General features: G+C 47.2%; 1 protein-coding gene across 4 annotated transcripts in view; it reads left to right on the top strand.

The window, feature by feature from the left end:
- Window positions 1-21,918, top strand: part of SEC24B (SEC24 homolog B, COPII component) — a 100,563-nt gene that overhangs the window by 43,260 nt on the left and 35,385 nt on the right. For 2 of the 4 annotated variants that reach the window (XM_090036717.1, XM_090036720.1), the window contains 4 exons: window positions 913-1,091; window positions 8,111-8,213; window positions 11,009-11,135; window positions 11,984-12,093. In XM_090036717.1, coding sequence (XP_089892843.1) covers window positions 913-1,091; window positions 8,111-8,213; window positions 11,009-11,135; window positions 11,984-12,093 — 519 coding nt within the window. Of the gene's footprint in view, window positions 1-909; window positions 1,092-8,110; window positions 8,214-11,008; window positions 11,136-11,983; window positions 12,094-21,918 lie in introns of all 4 variants that reach the window. The other 2 variants (XM_090036718.1, XM_090036719.1) reach the window with 1 other exon arrangement.

Genomic DNA, 21,918 nt, shown 5'->3' with positions numbered 1-21,918 from the left:
TCTGGGCAGCTGCAGCAAACAGCAGACAGGCTGCAAAAAGCTTCACCAGGCTCCACAGCTCCAGCATCAGCTCCATGCTGGTGGCAACTGTGCACGCACCTTGGGGTAGACAGCAGGGCAGCACAGCCCACACACTGGCCCCAGCTCTGGGTAGCTGCTGCCAGCCGGGAGTCCAGGCTGCTCCCAGCAAGCAGCTGGGACACTGCAAGTCCAGGCTCCACAGCTGGCAGCAGCTACCCAGAGCCAGGGCTGGCTGTGGCATGCCAAGCAAAATGGCCTTGCATGCCATGTTTGGCACATGTGCCAGGGGTTGCCGACCCCTTACCTAAAGTGAAAGAGATTTCACAACTATTCATTTGACATTACTTTTGCTAAATAATAGAGAGACAAGGCCAAGGCATGAAAACACAAAGTTTCGTGTTTACCCTGCATTAGAGAGGGGAAATAGATTATGTTACCCGTCTCCTTGAGACTCGAAAACAGTGTGGGTGGGGGGGCATGATATTCTGCATTTGGGTATTGTAAGACCTTTTGAGGAGGAAATATCCCATCTTTTTTTTTTTTTTTTTTTAGTGTGAGATGGTTTCCTCAGTCTTTGAAGTCATTCTACCATGAAAATGAGGTTTATGCTTTCCTATACAAGTTTCTGTCTTTTGTGTTGATCTCACAGTATAAATTGAATTTCTTTTAAAGCAATATGCATTAGTATTTTAGCACCCAGTTGTCCAGTTTATTTAATATTTTTTAAATTACTTCAGTACAAGTGGCTATGCATCCAGACAGCAATATTAACTAGTTCTGTATTTTTCATAGATCCCAATGAATAATGCAATGAATTAAAGTTACATGTATTTATTAGAGCAGCATTATTCATTTGCAATGTTTCTTGTGTTTTTTGTTCTCCCTCAGCAGTATTCTGGCATGAACCAGCTGTCATCCTCCTTAGGAGGATTAAATCTACATTCTCAGCAGCCAGAAAGCTTAAGACCTGTAAACCTTACTCAGGACAGGAATATTTTGCCCATTACTCCAGTTCCAGCTCCTGTGCCTAATTTGAATTCAGACCTTAGGAAATTGAACTGCAGTCCAGAGTAAGTACACAGTTTTCCTCTTCAGGCACATTTGACATAATGCTTTTCTCTTATTTTTTGCAACATAGTTATAAAGTAATGCAAACAGATTTTGAACTTACAAGGGAAAATGAACAATGGCGTTCTGCTTTTTTGCTAGGTGATTTATTCCACTGTTCACGGTGGGAAGCAGGGAGGGGGCTGGGCTGTTCAGCATTATTAGCCTTGAACAGATGTTCATTTCTACAGGTGGAAATTTCTAACAAACTCCTAGGCACTGGGACTGAGCCCTATGCAAAGCCCCCATGTGTCACACATCTGGGACTCTGGTGTAAGGAGTGGGTGGGTACTTTCCCCTGCCTCCCTGGGTCCCCCACACCTGGTTCCTGGCTCTCCTGGTTCCCCTTGATGCCTTTGCCAGCCAGTTGGGTGGTGATTTTAAAAGCCACTGCGGCCAGGAACCAGACTTGGGGAAGCTCTCCCAGAGCCTGCTTCATAGCCCCCCTGGCTCTTAATTGTTGCCCCACCACCCAGCTGGGCAGCGTGTGTGGAAAGGGGAAGCCATCGGGACTGGCAGAGCCATTCACTTCTTCCCAAAACCTGGGGAACTTGGGGAGCAATAGTTGCTGCTTCTATTCCCTACCAAAGTCCAGGATGGGAGGGGAGCAGCAAGTCAAAGACCCTAGCCCATGTCTGTTTTTGGGGACTTCAGTGTGAGAAGTAGGCAGTAGAAGTTTTTAATGCTGGAGCCTCTGTTTGGCTTCCAGTGCCCAGGACCCAAGTGAGCAGAGTAATGTGCAAAGCCTCCTGTCTGCTTCTCCTACCGGAGTCCCTGAAGTGTGAGGAGCTGGCAGGGAGAAGCTGGTGACTGCTCCCCTCTTCTCCCTACCAGCATTCTCCAGACCATGGTGATCAGGGACTAGATTCTAGAGAAGGCATGGGAGTGACTGCTCCCACCCGGGGCCTAGGGGGCCCTGCTCAAGGAGGCATGGGAGCCTTACCCCAGCTCTACTTCTTCCAGTTTTCAGGAAGAGTTAAGCCAGGAAAAAGTGTGTAAAAGTTCATTCTCCCAGGAGAAACTCTCCCAGAACCAACTTCTCTCTGGCTGGAATCAGCTTTTTTTCCTCTTGGAACCACCATTTTTGGCCCAGGAGAAAAAAATGAATGTACGCTTTTGGTTTCCACCAAGAAAATGTGTATTCTTCTGGTGGAAGCTGAACATCTGTATCTGTCTGAACCCTGAAATTCTCTGATTTACATCTCCTACCATCAGCAGTATGGTTACCATTCTTACGATAATTCAGTGAGACTTTTTTTCTACAGCCTAGCAGTAATACTGCTTTGACCTGACACTCTGGAATCAGGAGAACAACTTCCAGTGAATTTTACAAAAGTTGCATGAAATTTGCTATAGCAATCGTAGCCAACATCCTAGTCCAAACTCTGCCATTTTTTGCTTCTGACATTAAACAAGCCACTTAATTCCTGCCTTGTTTTAGCTTTATATAAAATTTCTTAATACCTAGCTCTTAAGTAGTGTTTCCCCGACTAATTTACTCGTATGTTTTATAGTTTACTTGCAATAATAAATTAATTGCTTTTAAATACCTTAAAGAAAAAAAAAATACTCATAGATTCTGAACTGTGTTTAAAGGGGAAAAAAAGGCTAGGATTTTTGGGGGGTGATATCTTAATGGACCAACTGCATAGTTGGAATAAAATTTAGAAAAGCTTTTGAATGCAAGATATTCTTGATTGGGTCAGAATTTTCAAAGGTGCTCAGCATTGGCCTAGCTCTTGTCAGAGTTGAAGTTAGTTGGAATGGTTAGAGCAGGAGTGGGCAAAATATGGTCTGTGGGCTGGATCTAGCCTGCCAGTTGATTTGTATCTGGCCCGCAGCTTCCCCCACGCCACTCCACGTGGGGCCAAGCCCCACCTACTCCTGCCTGGGACAGGACATGCCACACTCCTGCGCACACCTGGACCCAGCTGCAGTCCTGGCCACATGTACAGCTTCCTGGCAGGACTCCCTTCCACCCACTCACCCGTCCACAGATGGCTGCTCACTGTGGCAGGCAAGCAGAGTGGTTGGAAGGTGGCTGGGCAGTAGAGCTTCCTGACTGCAGCTTCCCCGCTGCCTGGCTGGACATGTAGTGTCTGGCATGTAGGAGGAGAAGGAACTGCCACTGGAGGTGAGGGGCATAGGGGGAGCCGAGCAGTACCTGGGCGGCTGCAGTGGGAGCAGCCCAGCTGGGAAGCTCTATATGCTGGCTGGAGCAGTGCCATTGGCGATGCAGGCTGCTCCAGGCGGGAGTGGGTGGGACTTAGCCTCATGCAGAGCATTGCAGGGTCAGCTGTGGGCCAAATGGGGGGAGAGAGCATACTGTACCTGAATCTTCATTATACTACCTAGGAGAACTACTTCACATGCCCCCTGCTCCCCCTCCCTTCCTTCCTCCACCGCTGGCTGGCTCCTGGGACTTAGCATGTGGGTAGCCCCCCAACGTGCTCACAGCCTCTCCCCACCCCATACCCTCCCCCCACACGCGATATAAAAAAGTAATGCTCTATTTTGAGATGTTAAGCAATCGCCGTTATATACACGACTCAAAAAAACCAAACCAGAAAACAAAAAATTTTTTGAAATAAAATATGTTATAGTAGATGTGTGCCTTTTAGTGTATGATTTTGTTTTTTATATATAATTTGTTAATGATATCTTCTGAAAGATTTTGTGTGACCCTGAAAACCTCACCAGAACTTGTTATAAGTGACTCACCAGTTGCCCACCCCTGGGTTAGAGAAATCCCTGAACATCTGATAACGTATGGATCCCGTGTAATTTGTGATTAATATCATTATTGGAAGACTTATTAAACTATAAGCCCATAACAGAGAGGTAGGCAAAAAACAAATAAAAGACAAAAGTTTTAAACTGTGCCCTAAAGGTCCAACATACTAGGACTCTGGTTGACCAGTGGATGAAGTCTAACATCAAACTGTCTTTATAGTATATGATTCAGATTATTGTGGGACGGAAAGAACCCCAACTAATTCTAATTGCCTTGGTGATATTTTGGGAGTTAGGCGATCTGTCATGTAGGCAAGATCCAGATCCTCAATGATTTTATAAATCAGTCTTGGTATGGAGAACTGCACCTGAAACCAGTAGAATCTAGTATGTTTTCCTTTCACTTCATTTCAGTGTAGACTGACAAATATTCCCTTGGGATTGGTTCTACAATGTGCAGTCTCTGGAAATATATTCATGGTACCAAGCAGGATGATACTAGCATTTTGCATTACCTGCGGATTGAGTGATGTTCCAAGCATGATGTGTATAGTAATAGGCTGGAGTGAGGGAGGGGATTTCTTGTTTAATGTTTTAATGTTGCTGTAGTGCCTAGGGTCAGATTGTGTTGGGCATAGAGAAAATGAGTAGAGGTGCACTGATGCATCAGTCCAATATTGGATTGGCACAATATAAAGAAGATTGACTGTATTAGAAATCGGCCTGATGTGGCCAATAAATGCTGCGTGCATGCACGCAGCCACAGCACAGCATGGAGGCAATGAGTAGCACAGCCCGGCAGCTTGGAGAGCTGCGTGCAGCTGGTAAATCTATTGTGGAAGGCGGGTGGGGGAGGGAAGGGGCATGGGGTGGGGGTGTAGATCAAGGTGAGGGAGGGAGTGGAGCTGGCATGGACATTGTCCAGCCAGAATGGGCATGGAACAGAGCTGTGACTGGTTCATCCAGGAGGGGGTGTGGCTCCCACCACTGCACACACTCCAGAAGGGCATGAGGGGCATGTGCCCCCAGATCTCTGCATACCTCAGAGTGCTGGGGCTGGGCCTGTGCAGGGCTCTTCCTGGTGGGGGCAGGGAGGCAGTGGGCTGCTCTCGGGGCAGGGTGGGCGGCAGCACTAGAAGTGGGGGTTGTGGGGCTGCTGCGAATTTTGGGGTGGCTGCAGTTCCCCTTCTGGTGCCACCACTGCCTGCCCCAAGCCAAGCCCAGCCCAGCCCAGCCCCTGCTGGGAAGAACCCAGTGCAGTTCCTGGCCCCAGGCTGCAGTGGTAGCATGTCCTGCCCCACACAGTTCCAGGGGCACTTGCCCCCCACCCCATGCCCTCCTTGGTTATGTTCAACGGCCAGAGGCACCCACCCCTCCCCACGCCCTCTGGATGAGCCGAAGCTCTGTCCCACACCCTGTCCCACCCCACTGTGGCTGGGCAGCACCTACCCCAGCCCCACTCCCTCCTTCCCTCACTGCAGGGGCCTGGATCAGCTCCCTCCACGCCCTTTTCTCCTCCCGTTCTACACAAACTTACCAGCTGGACATTGCTTTTCAAGATGCTGGGCTATCAATCGGAAATCAGATCGATATACTGATATGCCTCCTTAAAAATCGGCTATTGATATTGGCCCCAAAAATCTCTATTGGTACACCCCTAAAAATGAGTTTGTCCAATAGAGATTACTTAGTAGTGTTACAGTAATGCTTTGGCTGTGAAGGTCCAGGAACAATGCAAGAGTCAAGGACTTTTTGGGGGGTGATGTCTTTTATTGCGCCAACTAAGTGGTTGGAATAAAGTTAGGCATTCAAATGCAAGACATTCTTCATCATAATTCATAAGAAGTTAGTTGTAATTCTGGAAAAAAACCAAACTTTATCCACTGTCTAAACTGGAGACGGCTTTAGTGGCAATGTGTTCTGGCAGCAGGGGGAGTAATGGATGTTTTGAATCTGAAATTCAGTCCTAGACTTGGAGCATACTAGGGGTGCACCGACGGATTTTTTGGGGCCGATACTGATGACCTATTTTTAAGGAGCCATATCGCCTGATACTGATCCGATTGCTGATACGCACCCAGGCAACTTAGAGACCAGCATTGGGCTAGTGTGTCTGGTATTGGGGAAAGGGCGTGGTGAGGCAAATCAAGGCACCTGCAGTGAAGGGAGGGAGTGGGGCTGGAGCAGGCACTGGTTAGCTGGGGCAGGGCAGGGCAGAGGACAGCCACGAGCAGCTCGTCGGGGGGTGTCCAGCCCTGTATGCATCCCAGGAGGTGTGGGGGGGCGTGTACCCCCGGAGGATCTGCAAATGGGGCAAAGGTGGGCTGCTGTTTGTGATCTGAGGCTGGAGTAGCACTGGGCTTTTCCCAGTGAGGGGAGTGGACTAAGCTGGGCTGTGCTTGGGGTGGGTAATGGCTCTGGGAGGGGCAGCAGCCACCCCAAAATTCACCATAGCTGCCCCCTCCCAAAACCCCCATCCCGACACCACTGCCACACACTCTGAGCGCAGCCTGGCCCAACCCCCACCACTGGGAAGAACCTGGCATAACCCCCTCCCCTCCCCCCCCCAAACCCCCATCCTGACACCACTGTCACATACTCTGAGCACAGCCTGGCCCAACCCCCACCACTAGGAAGAACCAACATCCCTGGCCCCAGCATGCAGCAACAGCTTGTCCCACCCTGCCCTGCCCCATGTGCAGATCCGGGGGTGCATGCCTCCTGGGGTGCGTGCAGCCTCAGGAGCTGCCCTCCTCCAGTCCATGCTCCCCAGAAGAGCTGCTCACAGCTTTTGTCCTGTGCCCACTCCTGCCTTGGCTGAGTAGCCCCTGCCCCTGCCCCTGCCCCACTCCCTCCCTCACTGCAGGGACCTTGATCTTGCTCCTCCTCTCCTTCCTCCACAACAGACTTATCAGCCAATCCTGCTCTCAGGCTGCTGGGCTGCGCTCCTGGCCACATGCATGCTATGGCTGTACTCATGCATGGGGCATTTATCAGCCACATCAGACAAAAAAAAAAAAAAAGCCCATTTCCAATGCTGTCAATTTTCCTTATCTGTGCTGATACAATATGGGATCGATGTATCTGTGCACCTCTGGAGCATACTCTAGATAGTGTTTGTTTCTGAGCTCCATATGCCTTTGTATTTGTTCCCCTTTGGTTACCGTACACAGTAGTATAAATTTTAACTGAGCCACATCCATTTCACATCAATAAGAGGAGAGAATGATTGTTGACAATGTTTAAAAAAAGGAAACATAAAGATCCTCCTGTATCCCTTCCCACAGAAAAGTAACATTATACAAAACAAATGGAGTTTTCCTCTACTGGGTTCTGATAACAGAAAATCTTTCATGAGTTAAAGTACTATCTTATTATTTAATATAAGTTTTGGTAGTAGATGAACTATAAGAAAAGAAAAAAACATGATAATCAAGTAATAGCTGTAGTATTTTTTCTTGTGTTTAGTTTTTTGTTTTTTTTTTGACACTGGAACTATTCATGCCAATGCTTGTTTAAAATTGGTTCAGTTGTAATAATAATGGCAACATTTCTGCAACACTGAAAGAATTTTTGTACCTCGAGATCTGTTAGCAGATAATGAACTAGGGTGTTGCCTATAAAACTTCATGTCTCAGAACCAGTTAATCTCTAGGTGCCACCGTGCTGTATTTTTTGCATCTTTTTTATTTACCCTGTATACAGAGGCATAACAAGCAGGGTTGGCACAACTGGCAAACCCCGTGGGAGAGCTGAGGGGAGGGGGTAATGGGGAGAGTGCCAGAGGTGCATGGGTTTTGAGACTGGGGGTGGGCAGAGGGGCAAGAAGGGGGACAACACAAGAGTCATACCTATACCAGGGACTCCAAAACTGGCCTTGCTGGCCACACGGCAAGTGCTGCCATGTTGTCTGCTCCACCCCAACTATTGCTCTTACAGCAGGATTATGGTGTCCAGGCATCTGGCTGCTGCTGCTGAAAGAGCAATACTGATTTCATTGCCAGGGCACAAACTCTGTTGGGGTTGTGTGATGATTCTAAGGTGGCAGCAGGGCTGGTGCCCCTCTCACCCACCCCTAGCTACTCTTGTCTGTAAGAGACTTGCTGTTTTGGAGATATGGTTTCAGTTTGTTCTGAAAGTAGGTGTGTAAACATTTTTTTTAAATTATTAAACTGTGGGACTCAGAGCAAATATAGGCTATGTTCTAAAACGTTCTTTGCGAGCTAATTTTGGTATGATTTCCTTTCAGTTCATTTCGATGTACACTGACAAATATTCCACAGACTCAGGCTTTGCTAAACAAAGCTAAACTTCCCTTGGGACTGCTGCTACATCCCTTCAGAGACTTAACGGTAACATTATGTTTTATATACTTCTCACAGGACGTTGTGTTTTGTTTTTGTTTTGTGGTATTTTCTTATTTTACCTATGCTATAAGATTTAATAGAAGTATCTGGCAATGTGGACCACACTATTTTTAAGTAGAATTTTTACACATTGTGTTGATTTCTACATGTCCATTTTAGTCAGACTTTGGTTAAGTTTCATTTTTATCTCATCACTGTGAACTGATTCATTTATTGTAAGATTATAGAAACTACATTATATGACTATAAATCTTGCATCCTTTTTTAATTGATAGGTTTTATCTGGTCAGATGTTCAGAATTGAAGAACTTCATCAAATAGATGAGGGTGGTTCAGCTCTTTTATTAGATAACTCTTATTTCTTTTAGGCATCTTTTATTTAGTCTAATAAGATAGGAGATTTTACCCAAAGAACCTTGTCTGCCTAGTGTGCTCTGAGGCATTCAGGTGTGCAGCCTCCAAACTGCCCAAACCCCTGGTTTCTATAAACTGAGTTTTAATTGAGAATCTGAACGTCCTAGGTCAGTGGTATGCTCAACTGTGTGGCTCTGTGGGTTAGTTGCATATCCCAGAGCTGGTCCACTGGTTGGATGGAGCCTCATACGCCAGGGTCAGGCCCTGGGATTTGGCACAGCCCCCTCTGTCCTCTGTGCACCAGGACTAGACCCCGGGGGGCATGGCATTGCTCCCTCCTGCAGCTGCCCACCCCTGCACACCAGGATTGGGCCCTGGGGGCCCCAGCACCACCCTTGCTCTAGGTAAACAGAAACAAACACTTACTAAATCCTTTAACTTGTCTGGCACGCTCACCAACAGAGAGGGGCTGTCCTGCCCCTCCTAGTGGCTCTTCCTTTTCTAGTGGACATAAGCTTGCTACAGTCTGAAGGAGCATTCCTTTCTCTCCAATACTCAGGACTAGAGTGCCGTCTTTTGGCGTGGAGGCCAGCCTCACCTTTGCCAGTCAGTTAATCCTTGCTCTTCAGCCCCAGTGTAGGGGAGTTCTTCATTATCCAGACATCTTCTTTATTAACCTTCAGCCTATTCTGCCAGAGGCAGGTTCACAGTTCTGGGTTTAGTTACTCATTAAGCAGCTTCTGTACCAGCCTGCAGCTCCTAGCTTACTCCTGGTCTAGAGTTTAGTCTTTGTGACTCCTATCACTAAACGACTAGTTACCCACAGGAGCTGGTACCCCTGTTACTTTAGCCTCTGTCCTCCCTTGGGCTGCTACTGCAGCATATACCCCTCTTTTTTTTTTCCTCTATGGCCTCCACTTCTCAGAGACTTTTTTCCCTGCTGGGCCTGGGGCAGGGTTGAGCCCTTTGTCCTGCTCCAAAGCCAAATTTAAACCATCTGAGTTCTTGCCTAATCCAGGCCCCAGAAGTCCTCCTTTTTAAAGGTGCCTCATGGGTCCTTCTCACCCTTCAGGCCTTTCTTCATAACAGGGCTAGGGTTACCTATGGTTAATTGGCTCTCTTGGGCAATCTTTGAGGTGTAGCAATTAATGCCTTTAGTTATCAAATATGTGTGTGTACTCCTGCATAACTTTTTCTTCAAAACTTGCTGCTTTATAAAATTATAATAATATAGTTGGTGTTAAGGGTGCACTTATACCAACTAATCAGATTCCTTTAATCCAACTAGTGTATTTACCTGAATCCAAGATGACTCTGAATTTAAGACAACCCCCTAATAATTAGATTCTAGACATGGAAAATCTATAAATGTTGCTATTTTCCATGTCTAGCATCTCAACTTTTGGAGGGATATCTTGAATTCATTTTCCCCGCCACACCATTGCAGCAGGGCAAACAGTGGCAGGAGGGCTAGTGGTAGTGGGGTAGAAGACATGGGAGTCAAATGGCCTGTGTGCCCCCTACCTATGCCCACACTACCTCTTCCCCCTTTCTGTCTGTGTCCCCTCCACTTGCATCCCTCCCACCTAACCCTCTTCTCTCACCACTTTACCCCTGCCAACAATGCCCTGCTTCACCACTGCTGCGTGCTCCCTGTGGCTTTCTTCTTCCTTCCCCCCCCCCATAGCTGCTGCTTACCTTCCATTTGGAGCTCTGACTTCTGCTGGGGCCCCACTCCAACCCAGAGCAGGGAGCATGGAGCACGCGCTGCCTCTGGTCCTAGCCCAACCACAGAGCAGCTGTTACAGCATGTAGTAGCTACAGCCCTGGCCATTTGGGAGCGGGACACCAGCAGGAACTGGAGCTGCAAGGGGAAGGTAAGTGTTGGCAAGGAATAAAGACAGAGGCTTTAGGGTGCTGGTGGCAGAGGGAGGGGCAATGGGTGTGGCTCCAGCTCCACCGCTGGGTCCCTTCCCTCCTCGCTTATACTCAAGTCTAAGATGGGGGCTTTTTTCCCACATGTTGAATGGGAGCGAGACGGGGGAGCCTCATCTTAGATTCAAATAAATATGGTCATATATTAATATGCATTATTATAGCAAATTCTTCTGATCTGTATGGGTTTTGTCTGCATATGTGCTACATTATAATCCAGTGAAATTCTTGATTTATATTTTGAGATTAAAATTGACCTCCGTTATTTTTTAATATCTTGTCTTTCCTTTATCATGATAAAATAGTTTTATGAATATTAATATATTGTCATATAAAAATATGCTAAAAGGCCAAAATGGAGGACAAGACCAATAGAATATTTGAGTTTATGAAGATTTCAGATTGTACTGAAAAATTCAATCCTGTGAAAATTTTCCAAGAGTCCTCTTTGCTTCAACATTCCTTTATTTATTTATTTATTTATTAATTAGCAATTACCGGTAATAACATCAAGCACCATTGTGAGGTGTAGATCATGCAGGACGTATATCAACCCTTTTGTTTCTTTCATTGATCAAAGAAGGTGGAAATGCAACCTTTGTTACAGAGTTAATGATGGTAAGTTTTTATAGTAGAGGTAAGGAGCAAGTTTCTTTCATCTCCATGATCCATTCAAGCCATTTTCAATTTTTATGAACAGTTTTGTTGGCATGCCTTTGTTCCAATTAGAACGGGCTGGCACCATACTGCCTACAGGCTGGATCTGGCCTACAGACCCATCAGATCTGGCCAATGGAAGTAGGGGGCTTCAGCAGCCTTCCAGTGGTGGTTGCGTTTTACCTTTGCCATGGCCAGGCTCTGGGGGGAGAAGCACTGGCCTGCCTCCAACTCAAGCTGGGTTGTTCCAACTTGCTGCTTTAAAAAGTTGTTGACCACTGAATTAAAACATTTTAGGATTGTTGCTATCTAACAACAAGATCTATCTTGGGGATCAGCAGCATCCATGATTGATACAGGTGAAAAGCTTTCATGCAACTTGGCAGGATACTGGGAGCATTTTATCAGATTGTCCCAATTTGTATTGCTTAATTAAAGCAACTTTTTCCTGACTGCAGTAGTAATAAAGTCATAGTTAACACAGTCAGTAGTTAAAGAAAAAGGCCATTTTGAAAAAGTACAGTTCATCTTGAAGCATGTCATTATAGGGCACACTATAGGAACTGATGTTCTAGAGGAGATGTATTTTACTGTCCATAAAACTGATGTTTAGTTTTTAGATGTGTATGTAACGCTGGTGTTTGTTTTATAACATTTTGAATGTTCATTTTTTAAACATTCTGTAACTATGATTTCCTCACTATTTTATAATGCATATACATTTATTAACATAATGTTGACTGTATTTAACAGTTGTGACATCTGTGTATCTGTGAATAATTTACATTAGAATCACGATTGTTGTTTAGTTCCTGAAGAATTTATGTATAATCCTTTGACACGGTCCTATGGGGAGCCTCACAAAAGGCCAGAAGTCCAAAATTCTACAGTGGAATTCATTGCTTCTTCAGACTACATGGTAAATAAACATTTTTAAATTATGAATTTTTAAGGCCTGTAACAGGTGTCATTGTTTATCACTAAAATATGTGTAGGTTTGGCAATGCATACTTCCCTACACTGCACCGCTATTGTACATCAATATTCACTAAACATTTTGATTAGGAAGAACATGCAGGATGGAATTAATAGTATTAGATTCACATTTGAATATCTGGTGCCTCTGGTAAGACAGAGGCTTTATTAAGTGTTTGTGATATGGGAACTGGACTGCAAACCAACTGGGAAGAAAAAAATACATGTGCAACCTAGACTTCATTGGTATGACATCATAACCAGTGACTTATGAGTAGGGAATTCAGTGACAGAAGATTAGAGGTCTTGCTCATACCATCATTAGATGACTGGTTCTGCCTTAGTTTCATAGTTTCTAGGGTTGGAAGGGACCTGAGCAGATCATCTAGTCTGACCCCCTGCCATGGGCAGGAAAGAGTACTGGGGTCAAACGACCCCAGCAAGATGTGCATCTAACCTCCTCTTAAACACCACCAGGGTAGAAGCCTGCACCACTTCTCTTGGAAGTTGGTTCCAGACCCTAGCCGCCCTGACCGTAAAGTAGCACCTCCTGATATCTAACCTAAACCTACCCTCTGCCAGCTTGTGACTGTTATTCCTGGTCACTCCTGGCGGTGCTCGGGGGAACAGTGACTCCACCAATGCCTGCTGATTTTCCCCCCCCCCGACTAGTTTATAACAGGCCACAAAATCCCCCCTCAGCCTTCTCTTTTGGAGGCTGAACAGGTTCAGGTCCCGTAGCCTCTCCTCATAGGGCCTGCCCTGTTGTCCCCTGATCATATGAGTGGACCTCCTCTGGACTTGCTCCATGCTGTTGACATCCCTCTTGAAGTGTGGCACCCAGAACTGGACACAGTACTCCAGCTGCGGCCTGACCAGTGCCGCATAGATGGGGAGGATCACCTCTTTGGACCTGCTCAAGATTCATCTGTGCATGCATGACAGGGTGCGGTTGGCCTTCCTAACTGCCTCTCCACGCTGCCAGCTCATGTTCATCTTGGAGTCAACGATGACCCCCAGATCCTTTTCCGCCTCCTTGCTGACAAGAGGGGAATTCCCTAACCTGTAGGTATGGTGCCGGTTGTTCCTCCCGAGGTACATCACCTTGCACTTGTCTGTGTTGAAACCCATCCCATTCTCGTCCGCCCACCCTTGTAACCTGTCTAGGTCTGATTGTAGCCTGTTGCATCCTTCCAGTGTGCCCACGTCCCCCCCACATCTTAGTGTCATCAGCAGATTTGAACAGGGTGCTTTTTACCCCCTCGTCCAAATCACTGATGAAGATGTTGAACAGTGTGGGCCTGAGGACCGAGCCCTGCGGAACCCCACTGCCCACGTCCTTCCAGGTTGAGAAGGATCCATCCACTACCACCCTCTGGGTGCGGCCGTCCAGCCAGTTGGCGACCCATTTGACTGTGTGGGTGTCTACACCACAGCCCCCCAGTTTCTTAATGAGAACGGGGTGAGAGACAGTGTCAAAACCCTTCCGGAAGTCCAGGAAGACTATATCCACTGCTACCCCTGCATCTAATGATCTGGTGATCTGATCGTACAAGGCCACCGGGCAGGACCTGCCACTGATGAACCCGTGTTGGTTGCCCCTAAGCATGCAGTCCCCTGCTGGCCCCTCCTGGATGTGTGCCAGCATAATTTTCTCAAACAGCTTGCCTAGGATCGAGGTAAGACTAACCGGCCTATAGTTTCCTGGGTCCTCCTTCCTCCCTTTTTTGAAGATGGGGACCACGTTGGCCCTCTTCCAGTCCTCCAGTACCTCACCAGAGCACCACGAGTGCTTATAAAGTTGTGCCAGGGGACTTGTAATGACCTCAGCCAGTTCCTTTAGAACTCTAGGGTGGAGATCATCCAGACCGGCTGACTTGAATACGTCCAACCCCTCCAGAAGCTCCCTAACTAAATCCTCGCTAACCCGTGGCCCAGGTGTGCCTCCCCTGGGGCCCGAGGGGGGCCCAGCAGGGAGGTGGCTGTTCTGGTCCCTACTTAGGAAGACGGAGGCAAAGAAATCATTAAACATGTTAGCTTTGCCGTCTGATGTGATGACCAAGTTTCCCATCGCATCTTGCAAGGGCCCCACATTACCTGGGACCTACATCCCCGAGCAACTACAGAAAGTCCTCCCTGGTGATGACCCCTTCTTTCCATTGGGTGTAAGCCTCCTTTTTAGCAAGGAGACATTCCCGGATGCTTTTGGTGAGCCACGGAGGCTTGTGTGCTCTCCTGCTCCCTTTGATCCTCGTCGGGATTACCTTCCTTTGGGCTTGGAGGATCGTCTCCTTAAGGAGTGACCGCTCGCCTTGGACACCTGGCTCCCCTCCCCTCCGGGACCTCAGCGCTTCTCCAACTATCCTGCCCTCCTAAAATCTGCCCTCCTAAAATCTAGGGCCGCTGCCTTACTGCATGCCTTTGCCACCTTGCGCTGGATGGTGAATTCCAGCAGGCGATGATCCAGTAGGCTGTCGCCCAGGTGGTCGAGCACCCGCAGCCCCCTCACCAGGTCATCACCCATGGCCAGCACTAGGTCCAACAAGGCATCTCCCCTGGTGGGGCTGTGCGCCTCCTGGGTTAGATGGAGGTCCTGCACTCTGGCCAAGAACTTACGTGAACGTTCAGACCTGGCTGACTGTTCTTCCCAGCAGATGTCCGGGAAATTCAGGTCCCCCAGGACTACCACATCCTTAGCCTTCACTACCTCTGTGAGCTGACCCAAGAATTCCTGGTCAAGCTCTTCTCCCTGGTTGGGAGGTCTGTAGTAGACTCCCACCGTTAAGTCCCTTTCCCCTCGACTGCCTTGTACTCTAACCCAAAGCACTTCAGAGCGCCCCTGCCCTGGCTCCTTGCTAATTGACGAGGATGTGTATTCCTCCTTAATATAGAGCGCCACGCCCCCACCTCTCTTTCCTATCCTGTCCCTCCTGTACAGCCTATAGCCCTTGACATTCACCGCCCAATCATGCGTTTCATCCCACCACGTTTCCGTAATCCCCACTATGTCCGGGCTGGTGTCAGCCAGCAGGAGGGTGAGTTCCTCCTGCTTGTTGCCCATACTACGAGCATTTGTGTAGAGGCATTTGAGGCCTCCTGTGGGTGTGTGTACTGACCCCCTAGTCCCAGCGTTACCCTGGCCCCTATCTCTTACCTGTTTATTCGCTTCGCTCGTTGGGCTGGGCTGGGCTGTAGTTGTGGGTGCTGTTTGGTCTGGCAGCCTTATTCCATGTGGAATAAAATCACCTACACGTGAGCAGATTAAAAAGACTGCCAAACAAATTCTGTTTGTGGGTCTGCTGGAGTTGTCTTGCCTGATCCACAGTCTGGGCTTCTCCTCCTTTCTGGAAAAAGATGGGCAAGACCGATAACTTACCAAATTGAAAGGTGTTGGGATTTTCTGAAGTACCCTACCTCTTCAGTTTTATTCCTGTGTATTTGTAGATAACAGGAAGGAAGTAACCTTACTGAACATGTCTCTGATAAGAAATTATTCCATTTCTGTTTCCAATTGTTATGGCTTGGACATCCTTAATCATGTTTTGCTAACCATCAGTAAACCTGAAAATAGAGAAACCAGAGGCAATGTCTGTTGGTGCAACATGTTGTAAGCCAACAGCTATAAGAGCAGTGAGAATTACATCTTAATTTATGAGCAAGTCCTTACCTAGGCAAGATGAAGGTTGTGAGGATAGTGACCTATGGGAAGGTATTCCTAGAATTCCAGTTTCACAGTGGGAACAAAGACTTATAAGATGATCTGCAGGTGAATATTAAGTACAAACCTAGGCCTAAGTTTTAAAGAGGAGAATTATTCATTTCTGAAAGCAAACTTAAACTCCATGTAGCTTTTGATGATCTCCCAGAGCTGTAAATGTCTCAGTGTGTCAGGGGAAGACGGATCCACTTCGTTGAGTTATAATTGGAAAGGATTATGACAGGCAGAATTTCTATAGTTTCTCACTGAAGTTTCCTTTATTACGTTCCTGCCCCCTCTTTCCCTACCTGATCAAAAGGGAAGTTTCTGACCGAACAGTGAAGAATCTTTTGGAAGTCAGAACAATTGATCAGAGAAGAGCAATGGGGATGTGATCCCTAAAATTTATAGATTCAGAAAAGAATTGTGGGGAAAATTATCCTTCTTAGATCTGAATTAATATTCAAAACTTAAGCTCAGGATGCAATTTCTTTACTATAACTTGTCTGATCAACTAGAGGAAATTTTCCTTTTAAGTAAATTAAAAGAAGCCTATCTTTATTCCCATCACATTAAATATTCCTGAGGCTTATCCTGAACTTGGCTTTGTTACTTATGCTCTCTGGCCTTTTAAGTTAGTCTCAGTCCTGAGAATCTTTACAAAGATAATGTCTGTGATTCCAGTCGCCTCCTGAAATGAAGGGATTCTGTGTAATGGTTTGAGCATGGAGGACAATCATAGAATCATAGAAAATTAGAGCTGGAAGGGACCTCAGTAGGTCATCTAATCCATCTGCTCAAAGCAGAACCAACCTAGCCAAGGCTTTGTCTAGCTGGGTCTTTAAAAACCTTCAGGCTCTCTGAGTAGCCTATTCCAATGCTTTACTATCCTCCTAGTGAAGAGAGCTTTTCCTGATACCTAACTTAAGCTTCCCTTGCTGCAACTTGAGACTGTTGCTCCTTGTTCTGTCTTCGCCACCACTGAGAGCAGTCTAGCTTCATCTTCTTTGTATCCACCCTTCAGCTAGTTGATGGATGCTGTTAAATGCCCTCTCAGTCTTCTCATCAAACTAAATAAACCCAGTTCCTTCAGCAGTACCTCATAAGTTATGTTTCCCAGCCCCTAATGTCTTTTTTTTTTTTTGCCCTCAGCTGGCCTGTCTCCAATTTATCTACTTCCTTTTTATATCAGGGGCCCAAAACTGAACGCAGTACTCCAGGTGTTGCTTCACCAATGTCGATTAGAGCAGAATAATCTCATCTCTGTATCTACTGGCAATACTCCTACCAGTATGCTATTAGCCTTCTTGTCAGCAAGAGAACATTGTTGGCTCATATTCAGTTTATTATACACTGTAACCCCAGGTCCTTTTCTGCATTGCTGCTGCCAGTCAGTCCCCAACCTGTAGCGGTCCATGGGATTGTTCCATCCTAAATGCAGGACTTTGCACTTTGTCCTTATTGAACCTCATGACATTTCTTTTGCTCCAGTCCTCTAATTTGTGGAGTCTCTCTGAATCCTAGGCTGACCCTCCAGCATATCTACTACTCCCTACAGCTTGGTGTCATCAGCCAACTTGCTGAGGGAGCGCTTCATCCCATCTTCCAGGTCATTGATGAAGATATTGAACAAAACCGGTCCCAGTTTCCACTTGATACTGCCTAGAAGTAGACCGTTGATTATTACCCTTTGAGCCTGAAAATCCAACCAGTTTTCTGTCCACCTTACAGTCTATTCATCCGATCTGTACTTCCTTAGCTTGCTTGTGAAAATGTTCTAGCGGACTGTAGAGCTCCATCCAAGGGTACTGAAGGCACTGGCTGATGTCATTGCACAGCCACTGGCAAGAATATTTGAGCACTCGTGGCACATGGGCCAAGTCCCGGAGGACTGGAAAAGGGCCAATGTGGTCCCTATTTTCAAAAACGGGAGGAAGGAGGTTCCAGGCAACTACAGGCCAGTCAGTCTCACTTTCATCCTTGATAAAGTCTTTGAAAAGATTATTAAGGCTCATATGTGAGAGCCCAGCAGGAAAAATTATGCTGAGGGGAAACCAGCACAGGCTCGTAGCAGGTAGATCATGCCTGACTAATCTAGTCTCTTCTTATGACCAGGTTACAAAACACCTGGATGCAGGAGTGTAGGGATAGATATCATTTACTTAGACTTCAGGAAGGCCTACAATACGGTATCCCACCCCACACTGGTGAACAAATTAAGAGGCTGTGACTTGGATGATTACACAGTCCGTTGGGTGGCAAATTGGCTAGACGGTCATACCCAGAGAGTGGTGGTGGAGGGGTCGGTATCGACTTGGAAGGGCGTGGGCAGTGGGGTCCCGCAGGGCTTGGTCCTTGGACTGATACTCTTCAGTGTCTTCATCAGTGACTTGGACGAGGGGGTGAAGTGTACTCTGTCCAAGTTTGCGGATGATACAAAACTGTGGGGAGAAGTGGACACACGGGAGGGCAGGAAACAACTACCGGCAGACTTGGACAGGTTGGACAAATGGGCAGAAAACAATAGAAAGCAATTTGACAAGGAGAAATGTGAAGTGCTGCACCTAGGGAGGAAAAATGTCCAGCACACCTACTGCCTAGGAAATGACCTGCTGGGCAGCATAGAAATGGAAAGCGATCTCGGAGTCCTAGTGGACTCCAAGATGAACATGAGTCATCAGTGTGACAAAGTCATCAGCAAAGCTAACTGCACTTTATCATGCAGCAGCAGATAAATGACAAACATAACTAAGGAGGCGATACTTCCCCACTATCGGGCACTGGTCAGAGAGCAGCTGGAATACTGCTTCCAGTTTTGGGCGCCACACTTCAAGAGGGGTGTGGATAACCTGGAGAAGGTCCAGAGAAGGGCCACTCGTATGGTTAAGGGCTTGCAGGCCAAGCCCTACGAAGAGAGACTAGGGCTCCTGGACCTCTTCAGCCTCTGCAAGAGAAGGTTGAGAGGCAGCCTTTTAGCTGCCTATAAATTCATCATGGGGGAACAGAACGGAATTGGTGAGGCTCTACTTACCAAGGCACCCCTGGGGTTGCAAGAAATAATGGCCATAAACTAACAGAGAACAGATTTAGACTGGACATTAAGAGGAACTTCTTCACAGTTAGTGGCCAAAATCTGGAATGGGGTCCCAAGGGAGGTGATGCTCTCCCCTACCCTGGGGGTCTTCAAGAGAAGGTTAGATAGGCATCTGGCTGGGGTCATCTGAACCTAGCACACTTACCTGCCTGTGCAGAGGGTTGGACTCGAGGGTTGGAAGGGACCTCAATAGACCATAACATCTATGAATCTGTATCAAAAGCCTTGCCTTGCTAAAGTCAAGGTACATCATGTTCACTGCTCTCCCTGCATCCAGAGCCAGTCATCCCATCATCATAGGCAGTCAGGTTGGTCAGGCATGATTTGCCTTTGGGGAATCCATGCTGACCGTTTCTAACCACCTTCTCCAGGTCCTTAGAAATGGATTCCTTGGGGACCAGCTCCATGACTTTTCTGGGGACTGAGATGAAGCTGACTTGTCTAGTTCCCTGGCTCCTCATTCTTAGCGCAGCTCTCAGGAGCTACTCTAATTAAAATGCTTTCAGCAGTTCCTGTATTCAGTGTACCACACTACAGAATAATAGTAGGGGTGCTTTAACTAAAGATTGTTTAATGCTAATAAGCATGCTCCAAAAGATTTGATTAATCCAGTCTGCTCCAACACACTGTAATTGCAGCGCATTGGAGCAGGCGTTCCCACATGTCTCTGGGCACCCTATATTTGCCCTTTTCCAATCATCCAGGACCTCTCCCAATTGCCATGAGTTTTCAAAGATAACAGCCGGCAGCTCTGCAGTCACATTGGTGACTGGTTTCTCTTCCTTCTCCCCTTCTTTTTCAGTCCCCCCTGGTGTATTGTCCAGTCCCATGGACTTGTATAGTTCCAGCTTTTCTAAATAGTCCCTAACGCAGGGGTAGGCAACTCCCAGCATGCATGCCAGACCGTGGCATGCAAATGCATTTTCTTGGCACACGCACCTTGTGGTGGGTGGTGGGGGAGCCACAAAGGGCCCGATCCTTGTTGTGGCAGTGCAGCCTCAAGCCCCTTCTCTGCCATCCACCTCAAGGTGTACGTGCACCCGCCAATGGCAGCAAGCTGGGCCATGGCTGCATAGACCCTGGTACAGCTGCTTGTAGCCTTCCCGCTATCTGCTGCGAGCACCCTGGGCTCTATGGTAGGCAGCAGGAACCTGCCCAGAGCCTGGACTGGCTATGGCAGACAGCCAGGAAGCTGCAAGTAGTTGCACCAGTGTCCAGGAAGCCGTGGCAAGTTGCATGCATGCCTCAGGGTGGATGGAGGGAAGGGGCTAGAGCTGCACTACTGCTAGAAGGATCAAGTCCCTTGTGGTTCTTCCCACCATCTGTCCCTAGAACACCAGCAATTTAGAAGTTGAGATTGTGGGTGTGTTTGGCACTCTGCCCAAAAACATTCCCGACCCTGCCTTAACCTGTTCTTTTGCCACTGTTAGCTGCTTACCTTCTCAAACTATGCTGCTGTGTGCAGTAGTCTAGGAGCCAACTTGGCCTTGGAAGACTGAGGCAAAAAGGCATCGAGTACTTCAGGCTTTTTGGCATCATCTGTTGTCAGATTGCCTCCCCCATTCAGTAAGGAATCCACACTTTCCCTGACTTTCCTCTTGTTGCTAACATATGCGTAGAAACCCTTCTTGTTACCCTTCGTGTCCCTTACTAGGTTCAACTCCAATTGTGTTTTCGCCTTCCTGATTTTATTCCTGCATGCCCAAGCAACACTCTTACAACTTCTCATTTGTCCAAGTTTCCACTTTTTGTGTAAGCTTCCTTTTTGTGTTTTAGCTTACTGAAGAGTAGTTCCCTAGTAAGTAAAGCTGGTCTTCTGCCATACTTGCTAGCTTTTCTACACATTCAGATGGCTTGTTCCTGCACCATCAGGTTTCTTTAAAATACAACCAGTTCTCCTTTCTCCCTCAGACTGGCCTCCCAGGAGATCCTGCCCATTAGTTCCCCGAGGGAGTCTAGTCGACCTCTGAAGTCCAGGGTCCTTACTCCGGTGCTCTCCTTCCTTCCTTTTCTCAGCATCCTGAACTGTCATCTCATGGTCACTCCTGCCCAAGTTGCCATCCGCTTCTATATTCCCCACCAATTCTTTCCTGTTCGTGAGCAGCAGGTTTGAGAAGAGCACGGCCCCTAGTTGGCCTCTCCAGCACCTTTTTTTACCAGGAAGTTCTATGCTCCAAAAACTTCCTGCATTGCCTGCACACTGCTGTATTGCCCTCCCAGCAGATGTCAAGGTAATTTAAAGTTTCTATGAGAACCAGGGCCTGTGATAAGGAAACTTCCGCTAGCTGTTTTAAAGAAGGCCTCATCCACCTCATCCTACTGGTCTGGTGGTCTTTAGCAGACAGCCAGCATGATGTCGCCCTTGTTGCTCTCCTCTCTGACCCTAACCTAGAGATTTTCGTACTGAAGCTCTGAGCAGACATACAGCTCTTCTCCATAAAGCACAGCTCCTCTCCTCCTTCCCTTCTCCCCTGCCTTTCCTTCCTAAACAGTTTATATGTTCAGTTTATATCCATAACAGTACGTGGGTCATGCAAGCAATCCCACCAAGTTATTCTGTTATTCCAATAGCATCATAATTACTGACCCTTGTTGGGGCTTTTGTCAGACACAAGCACCAATCACTCAGCACTCCAGCTTGTTCAGAGCACATGCCCAAACACTGCTTACCAAACAAACAGCAAGCCAAACACAGGCAGCCCTGGCTCACTTAAATTCCTGAAGCAGGATCTGGTGCCTGACTCCTCTTCCTCTTGCTCCCAGCGAACTGCTTGCAAACTGCCCTGTTTGCTGTCCCTGTTCACTCAACAATATGTGAAACCTTGAATATGTTTCAAAATGACACTGAACTGGACAAAGTAGTTAGTCATGCCAAAATCCTGGGGCAGGTACTAATATTCTTAAATAGGTTAGCAAGCAATGAGCAAAACCAATGGAGGAGAGATTTTAAAAACTGAAACAATTTTAGACCTAAGTCT

The sequence above is a fragment of the Crocodylus siamensis genome, chromosome 2, assembly GCF_052110815.1.
Source record: "Crocodylus siamensis isolate JL-2025a chromosome 2, ASM5211081v1, whole genome shotgun sequence".
NCBI classification, from domain to species: Eukaryota; Metazoa; Chordata; order Crocodylia; family Crocodylidae; genus Crocodylus; species Crocodylus siamensis.
This window is presented reverse-complemented; position numbering and strand designations above follow the sequence as displayed.